The sequence below is a fragment of the Panulirus ornatus genome, chromosome 30 (genome assembly GCF_036320965.1).
Source record: "Panulirus ornatus isolate Po-2019 chromosome 30, ASM3632096v1, whole genome shotgun sequence".
NCBI lineage: Eukaryota > Metazoa > Arthropoda > Malacostraca > Decapoda > Palinuridae > Panulirus > Panulirus ornatus.
In genome coordinates this window covers 1022536-1032500 of record NC_092253.1, presented here as the reverse complement: position 1 = coordinate 1032500, position 9965 = coordinate 1022536, and the positions used below count along the sequence as shown (strand labels likewise).

General features: G+C 37.7%; 1 protein-coding gene across 2 annotated transcripts in view; it reads left to right on the top strand.

Moving 5' to 3' along the window:
* LOC139758286 (V-type proton ATPase 116 kDa subunit a 1-like) overlaps positions 1-7694 on the top strand; it is a 35166-nt gene extending 27472 nt beyond the window's left edge. For both annotated transcript variants that reach the window (XM_071679502.1, XM_071679501.1), the window contains exons 14-17: positions 213-392; positions 657-857; positions 5837-5958; positions 6898-7694. In XM_071679502.1, the coding sequence (XP_071535603.1) occupies positions 213-392; positions 657-857; positions 5837-5958; positions 6898-6994 (600 nt within the window). In that variant the 3' untranslated portion in view covers positions 6995-7694. The remainder of the gene's footprint in view (positions 1-212; positions 393-656; positions 858-5836; positions 5959-6897) is intronic.
* The last annotated feature ends 2271 nt before the right edge of the window (positions 7695-9965 follow it).

Below are 9965 nucleotides of genomic sequence, written 5' to 3'. Positions count from 1 at the left end.
CTAAGTAGGGAACTCACGATGTGGATTGGTTATATAATAATTTGTATTTTAACTATTTTTTGCTTTATTAAAGATTTTGATGCATAACATGTTAAGGAGTTGCACTATAGATTTGGAGGCCAGAAACCAGTCTTCATACACAGTATATTCATCTTTTCTATATAGATTGTAAATAATATTGTAGTTATGTTCTTGAATTCAAACCTTTAAAGGTTGAGCATCCTTGCAAGTTGTGGATGTATCCTGGTCAGAATATAGTGCAGCTGGTGTTGATCGCTTTAGGCCTCATCTGTGTGCCCATCATGCTCTTCCCAAAGCCCATCATTACCCATTTTCAACGCAAAAAAAGGAGACAAGCTCTGCAAATTGTGGCATGTACGACAGGAGAAGAGGTAAGAAACATCATGTAGAACTTATTCTGTTAATGATATTACATATGTAATAATACATATAATGCATGATAGTTTCAGTCTGCCCCTTTTGTTGTTTAGATGACATTAATAATGATACCATTAATAGGTGTTCTGTATTTTTCTGATGATACTTATTGTGTTGTAAAGAATAATCAAACAAACCATTCTGGAAAAATTTCTAACATTTAATTTGAGCTCTACCAATAGCCTCCACCAGTTTAACCTTCATTTTATTTTGTTCAGGCTGGAGTATCTAATGCTCATGAAAGTGAAGAAGATGAGTTTAGTGAAATAATGATTGAGCAGGGTATTCACACCATTGAGTTCGTATTGGGTTCTGTGTCTCATACAGCATCATACCTCCGACTTTGGGCATTGTCTCTAGCACATGCTCAACTCTCTGAAGTGTTGTGGAATATGGTAATGAAAATAGGACTAGCTCAGGTAAATATTATGAATATAATTCAAGTAGTACACTGCTATGAACAGGTATCAAATATCTTTAGGACTGGTATTTGGACCTAATAATTTGAAATTTGATGTTACTCTTTCACTCATTTGAAAGTAGAATTCAGTCTTTATTCATATATATGGTACTCTTTCTGGGGATAGGGGAGAAAGAATACTTCCCACGCATTCCTCACGTATCGTAGAAGGCGACTAGAGGGGACGGGAGCGGGGGGCTAAAAACCCTCCCCTTCTTGTATTTTAACTTTCTAAAAGGGGAAACAGAATAAGGAGTCACGTGGGGAGTGCTCATCCTCCTCGAAGGCTCAGATTGGGATGTCTAAATGTGTGTGGATGTAACCAAGATGAAAAAAAAGGAGAGATAGGTGGTATGTTTGAGGAAAGGAACCTGGATGTTTTGGCTCTGAGTGAAACGAAGCACAAGGATGAAGGGGAAGAGTGGTTTGGAAATGTCTTGGGAGTAAAGTCAGGGGTTAGTGAGAGGAGAAGAGCAAGGGAAGGAGTAGCACTACTCCTGAAACAGGAGTGGTGGGAGTATGTGATAGAGTGTAAGAAAGTAAACTCTAGATTGATATGGGTAAAACTGAAAGTTGATGGAGAGAGATGGGTGATTATTGGTGCATATGCACCTGGGCATGAGAAGAAAGATCATGAGAGGCAAGTGTTTTGGGAGCAGCTGAATGAGTGTGTTAGTGGTTTTGATGCACGAGACTGGGTTATAGTGATGGGTGATTTGAATGCAAAGGTGAGTAATGTGGCAGTTGAGGGAATAATTGGTATACATGGGGTGTTCAGTGTTGTAAATGGAAATGGTGAAGAGCTTGTAGATTTATGTGCTGAAAAAGGACTGGTGATCGGGAATACCTGGTTTAAAAAGAGAGATATACACAAGTATACGTATGTAAGTAGGAGAGATGGCCAGAGAGCGTTATTGGATTACGTGTTAATTGATAGGCGCGTGAAAGAGAGACTTTTGGATGTTAATGTGCTAAGAGGTGCGACTGGAGGGATGTCTGATCATTATCTTGTGGAGGCGAAGATGAAGATTTGTAGAGGTTTTCAGAAAAGAAGAGAGAATGTTAGGGTGAAGAGAGTGGTGAGAGTAAGTGAGCTTGGGAAGGAGACTTGTGTGAGGAAGTACCAGGAGAGACTGAATACAGAATGGAAAAAATGGAAAAACAAAGGAGGTAAGGGGAGTGGGGGAAGAATGGGATGTATTTAGGGAAGCAGTGATAGTTTGCGCAAAAGGTGCTTGTGGCATGAGAAGCGTGGGAGGTGGGCAGATTAGAAAGGGTAGTGAGTGGTGGGATGAAGAAGTAAGATTATTAGTGAAAGAGAAGAGAGAGGCATTTTGACGATTTTTGCAGGGAAATAATGCAAATGAGTGGGAGATATAGAAAAGAAAGAGGAAGGAGGTCAAGAGAAAGGTGCAAGAGGTGAAAAAGAGGGCAAATGAGAGTTGGGGTGAGAGAGTATCATTAAATTTTAGGGACAATAAAAAGATGTTTTGGAAGGAGGTAAATGAAGTGCCTAAGACAAGGGAACAAATGGGAACTTCAGTGAAGGGGGCAAATGGGGAGGTGATAAAAAGTAGTGGTGATGTGAGAAGGAGATGGGAGTGAGTATTTTGAAGATTTGTTGAATGTGTTTGATGATAGAGTGGCAGATATAGGATGTTTTGGTCGAGGTGGTGTGCAAAGTGAGAGGGTTAGGGAAAATGATGTGGTAAACAGAGAAGAGGTAGTAAAAGCTTTGCGGAAGATGAAAGCCAGCAAGGCAGCGGGTTTGGATGGTATTGCAGTGGAATTTATTAAAAAAGGGGGTGACTGTATTGTTGACTGATTCATAAGGTTATTTAATGTATGTATGATTCATGGTGAGGTGCCTGATGATTGGCGGAATGCTTGCATAGTGCCATTGTACAAAGGCAAAGGGGATAAGAGTGAGTGCTCAAATTACAGAGGTATAAGTTTGTTGAGTATTCCTGGTAAATTATATGGGAGGGTATTGATTGAGAGGGTGAAGGTATGTAAAGAGCATCAGATTGGGGAAGAGCAGTGTGGTTTCAGAAGTGGTAGAGGATGTGTGGATCAGGTGTTTGCTTTGAAGAATGTATGTGAGAAATACTTAGAAAAGCAAATGGATTTGTATGTAGCATTTATGGATCTGGAGAAGGCATATGATTATGGATGGGGTCATTAGGGAGGTGAATGCAAGAGTTTTGGAAAGAGGGGCAAGCATGCAGTCTGTTGTGGATGAGAGAGCTTGGGAAGTGAGTCAGTTGTTGTTCGCTGATGATACAGCGCTGATGGCAGATTCATGTGAGAAACTGCAGAAGCTGGTGACTGAGTTTGGTAAAGTGTGTGAAAGAAGAAAGTTGAGAGTAAATGTGAATAAAAGTAAGGTTATTAGGTACAGTAGGGTTGAGGGTCAAGTCAATTGGGAGGTAAGTTTGAATGGAGAAAACCTGGAGGAAGTGAAGTGTTTAAGATATCTGGGATTGGATTTGGCAGTAGATGGAACCATGGAAGGAGAAGTGAATCATAGGGTGGGGAAGGGGGCGAAAATTCTGTGAGCCTCGAAGAATGTGTGGAAGTCGAGAACATTATCTCGGAAAGCAAAAATGGGCATGTTTGAAGGAATAGTGGTTCCAACAATGTTGTATGGTTGCGAGGCGTGGGCTATGGATAGAGTTGTGCGCAGGAGGGTGGATGTGCTGGAAATGAGATGTTAGAGGATAATATGTGGTGTGAGGTGGTTTGATCGAGTAAGTAATGTAAGGGTGAGAGAGATGTGTGGAAATAAAAAGAGTGTGGTTGAGAGAGTAGAAGAGGGTGTTTTGAAATGGTTTGGTCACATGGAGAGAATGAGTGGGGAAAGATTGACCAAGAGGATATATGTGTCAGAGGTGGAGGGAACGAGAAGTGGGAGACCAAATTGGAGGTGGAAAGATGGAGTGAAAAAGATTTTGAGTGATCAGGGCCTGAACATGCAGGAGGGTGAAAGGCGTGCAAGGAATAGAGTGAATTGGAACGATGTGGTATACCGGGGTCGACGTGCTGTCAGTGGATTGAACCAGGGCATGTGAAGCTTCTGGGGTAAACCATGGAATGTTTTGTGGGGCCTGGATGTGGAAAGGGAGCTGTGGTTTCGGTGCATTATTACATTAGCTAGAGACTGAGTGTGAACGAATGGGGCCTTTGTTGTCTTTTCCTAGCGCTACCTCACACACATGAGGGGAAGGGGGTTCTTATTCCATGTGTGGCGAGGTGGCGATGGGAATGAATAAAGGCAGACAATATGAATTATGTACATGTGTATATATGTATATGTCTGTGTGTGTATATATATGTATACATTGAGATGTATAGGTATGTATATTTGCGTGTGTGGACGTGTATGTATATACATGTGTATGTGGATGGGTTGGGCCGTTCTTTCGTCTGTTTCCTTACGCTACCTCGCTAACGCGGGAGACAGCGACAAAGCAAAATAAATAAATAATAAATGCTTTTAACAATCAAATCTTAGCCCATTACTATTTCACAGGAAAGAAGGGTTAAAAATAGTATAATTATGAATAATTTCCATGATATGCAAAACATTTAACCTAACTTTTCTTGTGTAAATTGATAAGATTAAATCATCACAAAAGCATTTAACAAACTGATAAGTAACTTGGTAAACTGTCACTCTCCTTCTCCAACTAGGCGAGGCAGTGTCAGGAAAAAATGAAGAAAGGCCACTTTTGCTCACATCCATTCTATAGCTGTCATGATGTTATGATGATGTCCTGGCAAAAGTCTCACCTAGTGATGATTAGCTTGTACAATAAAGCTAGGCTTTGGCCAGTGTTCTTGTTTCGTACAATTTCTTGAGCTTTATCCCACAATATACTGCCTCCAAAGTTGGTGTAGCCATTTTTATATGTTTACTAAGAATATGAATTGTACTCTGGAATAAAACATGATTGGCTATTACTGCTGATGTGAAATCAGATGTGTGTAGGAGGTTTGATGTTGGTGAGAAATACATGGCTAGAGCAAAGTCCATTGCCACAAGCCCCTGTCATATTTTCTGGTAAGTTCCCTCTCTTTCTCATACATATTTACCAATTCCCATGTTAGCGAGATAGCATCAAGAACAGATGACTGGGCCTCAGAAGGAAAAATCCTCACTAGGCCTGTGTCTCTGTTCCTTTTTGTTGAAAAGCAAAATAGGAAGGGAAGATTTCCAGCCCCTGCTCCCACCTCTTTTAGTTGCCCTCTAAATGGTAAATATTTTAGGTTTTTTGTATGCTCACCCAATTACTACTTCACATTGGAGAGTTGTTCCTGGAAAATGCAACTTAGTGGAATTATAGTAAACTGGGACCCTTTTTACCCTCTTGAAATCTCACTTGTAGAAACATTTTCTTGCTTCCATGAAAGAATATAGGCCCTTTCTTACTAAACAAATTAAAACTCATGGTTAGTTTCTGTTAGAGGAAAAATATCACCCAGAGGAGAAATAGCAAACACTAAACACAAGGACAATGAACAAAAGTTGCATCCCTCCTTTCATGATGTTTCAGGTTGACTGAGATGATAACTCTTGTCATCTGACATATTGGACAGTACCATGCTGCCCCATATACAATACCTCCACCATGAGCAAGTAATAGGATATATTGCATAAATAAAATCTGACACATGGAAAACTTTACAGTAAAACCTGTAATATTAAAACTTTTAAAAGAGTGTCATGGTTTTAAGTGTGAACATACATGGAGGGAGGATAAATAGTGGTCAGATGAATAAGAAAGTTGCAAGAATACTAGATATATTTTAAAATTATTCATTTCTTCCTGTCAATACTTCAGGAGAGGCAAATACATATCAAATAACAATTACTGTAGAATATTTCAAATAACAATATGAAAAGTGATATATTCATGTGGTACAATCTCCTTTCAGTCATCACCACTAGGCAGTATCATGCTGTACCTTATATTTGCTGTTTGGGCTGTCTTGACAACTAGTATCCTGGTGCTTATGGAGGGCTTGTCTGCCTTCCTTCACACACTGCGTCTTCATTGGTAAGCTAAAAGCTTGTGCCATATAGTCTCCTTGTACAGGCTTGTGGGCATTCAGTATGGAGTATTCATCTCTGTGTTAACCTATCATGTATGTACAATGAATCAGTTTTGATTGGATAGCTTGAATTTTGGTCGTAGTTTTCTAGAACTAGTTTACTACGTTACGTGTTGAATGAAGCCTAAGTTTAGAGTAAGTTTAGCTTGTATTAATGCCTTTCCTCTTGAAATTTTGCATGGATGTTTATGTGATGCAAGAATACAATGTTATATGGTTGTGAGGCGTGGGCTATAGATAGTGTTGTGCGGAGGAGGGTGGATGTGTTGGAACCACTATTCCTTCAAACACCCATTTCTGCTCTTCCACACATTCTTCAATGCTCCCAGAACCTTCGCCCCTTCCCCCACCCTGTGACTCACTTCTGCTTCCATGGTTCCTTCCACTGCTAAATCCAGATATCTAAAACACCTCACTTCCTCCATTTTTCTCCATTCAGACTCACCTCCCAATTAACTTGTCCCTCAACCCTACTGAACTTAACCACCCTGCTCTCATCCATACCCACTCCCAGCTCTCCTCTCTCAATGTATTTTATTTAAAACAAGAAATGTTTTCAAACACCTATGATGCTATGCATCCTACCACACTCATATTGAATGGTAGATTCATGGGTGTTAATATCTATGCTATGCTGCTACCCACTGCTTTTTTATTTTTTCAGTTTAAAGGGTTGATTGTGCATAAAATTGCACATACACCACAGTCTTGAGACATTGGTGTAGGTTCCTCCACACACCCACTCACATTCACATTCTTTTACAGTGTTTTTCTGTCTAACTTTCAATATTTACTCCCACCATTCATCTCATTTAGAATAGTCTTTTTAATAATTTCTCTTCAGTTATGAGTCATGAGAAAACATGTTTTCTTTCATTTTTTAGGGTGGAGTTCCAGTCGAAGTTCTATAAGGGAGAAGGATATGCTTTTGCACCTCTTACTTTCAAGCACATTATCAGTCAGAAAGAAGAAGAAGCCTAACGATTAATTTATCATTAAAAAGCACAAGTGATGTAAATTGCATATCGTATCAAAATGATTGTGTAACTACATGAAAACAGACTAATTTACATTCTTATTTTTGGTATAGAGATTATCTTTTATTTTCAGTGGTTATGATTAGCCAAGAGCCCTTATTAGTAAAATAAATCTTTTAATAAAGAGCTTTTAGTGAAGAAAAATGAATAGATATACACTTGTGTAAGAGACAATGTTGATATCTTATCAAGGTATTCATTGTATGAATTTTTAGTCATTTATATATATATATATATATATATATATATATATATATATATATATATATATATATATATATATATATATATATATATTACTTAAAAGAAAGTTGTATCTAATGAAATTTTGTAATCATTTGTTGCTTGGAATTTTTATATGCATATATCTAAATTGATTTGTGTAAGCTGTGTTGTGGTCCTTGGTTGTTAATGTGGCTAGTTGAGTTGCCTTTAGCCTCCAGTTAGAGAACAGCTTGAGACTTTAGTTTGGTTAACTATACACTTCTTGGGTTGTGTGTATCTGAAACCATGATACACGTCATGAAATTTATATTGAGAACTGCTTTTTGCTCTGACTGTCAGTAAAATAAAAATCTAACTTTTTAATATATACATTTGGGGAAATTTTTGACTTGTAAATACAATAAATTTTTTAAAAATTATTTTTTTGCCTTTTGTCATGATAAATGTAAAAACAATCATTAAGGAAGAGATAAGAACATTTGTTTTTGAGAGAATGAATATGAAGATATATGAGGAATGCGAAGACCAGTTCTTTTTGTTGTTTTTATTGAGGGGGGAAATTCTAAGATGGAAAGGAGTACCAGCTATGGGATGGGTAAAGAGCATATAATAGAGAGAAATCAAACCTGTGATGCTCAAGTTAAGGTACACATTGCATCTTTCTGTGAAATGAGACAGAAGTTGATGAGTATAAAACGATTGTTTAAACAGCCCACTTGGTTGTCCGAAACTTCCCTGATCAGAAAATTACCTCGGAAACCAAAGTTGTTTTTGCTTTCTGCCCATGCTCAAGTTTAAACCTGCTAGACCCAACAATGACTCTCATGTTACCATGAGCTTCATTTATTTGTTAATTCTTTTTTTACCTTTGTTTAATCTGTAATTTAGCTAAAGTAAGGACATCATACGGATGCCATAAGCACTCAGTAAATGAAGCAATCTGCTTGTATTAAGTTAAATATCTCAACCAAACCAATTACTCTTTCACCAGTTGATGATGCCACCAGCTGTACATTGATTCACTTATGAATCTTGTTTTCCTAATGTTTTCACCATAGCTTAGTTAACTTATGTTTGTTATAATGTCAAGATATGTTAAGTGAGAGTTTTCTGCATAACTAAACATAAATGATAACATATAATGTTCTAGAGAAGTGTAAATGAGGTGGCAATACAGGACTATTTAACGTCCACTTAAATTTGGTGCTTTAATTTTTTGAACTTATTATATTTTAGAGAACTGCCCATGAGTTGGCAACATGTGAATTTTTTTAACATACAATATTATAGACAAATGCCCATGACATGAGTTGACATGAGGCTGTCTAGCATTCATTTAAATCTGGTGCCTGAATTTTTTTGTACCTATTAAAGTTCATTCATTATTTACCAAAATGCATAATTAAAGATATGTTAAAGATATACATTGACAATAAACAATGTTTTTGAGTGCTCATAAGCTTGCAGCATGAGGCTACTTCACAAGAATGTTTTCAGTATAACACAGGAATACAGATGTACTGTATCTGATAATTCCATTATGGGAAGTACCTTTACTCTATCAGTTGTACACTTCATCTCTTGTTAATCATCTCTTGTTAATGTCATTGCCAAACAAGGAGAGCAGGCATAAAAATACATGATGACACCCAGGAGACTACATCAAAATTTTAATTGTATTTCAGATTGTTATGCATTAGAAGTGTAGTATTTCTTTTTCCTTAAGTGTACAGGGAATTTTTTATTTTGTTGTGTAATTGAAACAGTTTGCTGTTCAATATTGTGTCAAATTTTAAATGAAAATGATGATTACTTTAAAATGAATGACCAAAAAATACTAAAATGGAGAAACTGGGAAGAAACAAAGAAAAGCTGAGGGTAGGAAGGCAATTACTCAAGTAGAAAGTGACTAAAATGGGAGGGAGTGGGGGTTGGAATCTCCTGTCCCATTTTTAGTTTCCCAAAAGAAGGAACAGAGAAGGGGCCAAGTGAGGATATTACCTCTAAGGCTCAGTCCTCTGTTCTTAATGCTACCTCACTAATGCAGGAAATGGTGAATATGTATAAAAAAATTATATTTATATATTTATTATACTTAGTCGCTGTCTCCCATGTTAGCAAGGTAGCGCAAGGAAACAGACGAAAGAATAGCCCACCCCACCCACATACACATGCATATACGCCCACACACGCATATATACATACCTATACATTTCAATGTATACATACATATACATACACAGACATATACATATATACACATTCCTATGAGTCCATGGGAAAAATGAAACATGATAAGTTCCCAAGTGCACTTTCGTGTAATAATCACATCATCAGGGGACACACAAGAGAGAAATAACAGTCAGTTGATATACAAAGAAGAGACATAGCAAGGACGCCATTTGGTAAACATGTGATTGTCCAAGACAGACAGATTATTACACGAAAGTGCACTTGGGAACTTATCGTGTTTCATTTTCCCCATGGACTCATAGAAATATACTTGATCATGCGCAAAATTGTGATCCTTTCAAATATATACACATGTACATATGGATAGAGTTGTGCGCAGGAGGGTGGATGTGCTGGAAATGAGATGTTTGAGGACAATATGTGGTGTGAAGTGGTTTGATCGAGTAAGTAATGTAAGGGTAAGAGAGATGTGGTTGAGAGAGCAGAAGAGGGTGTTT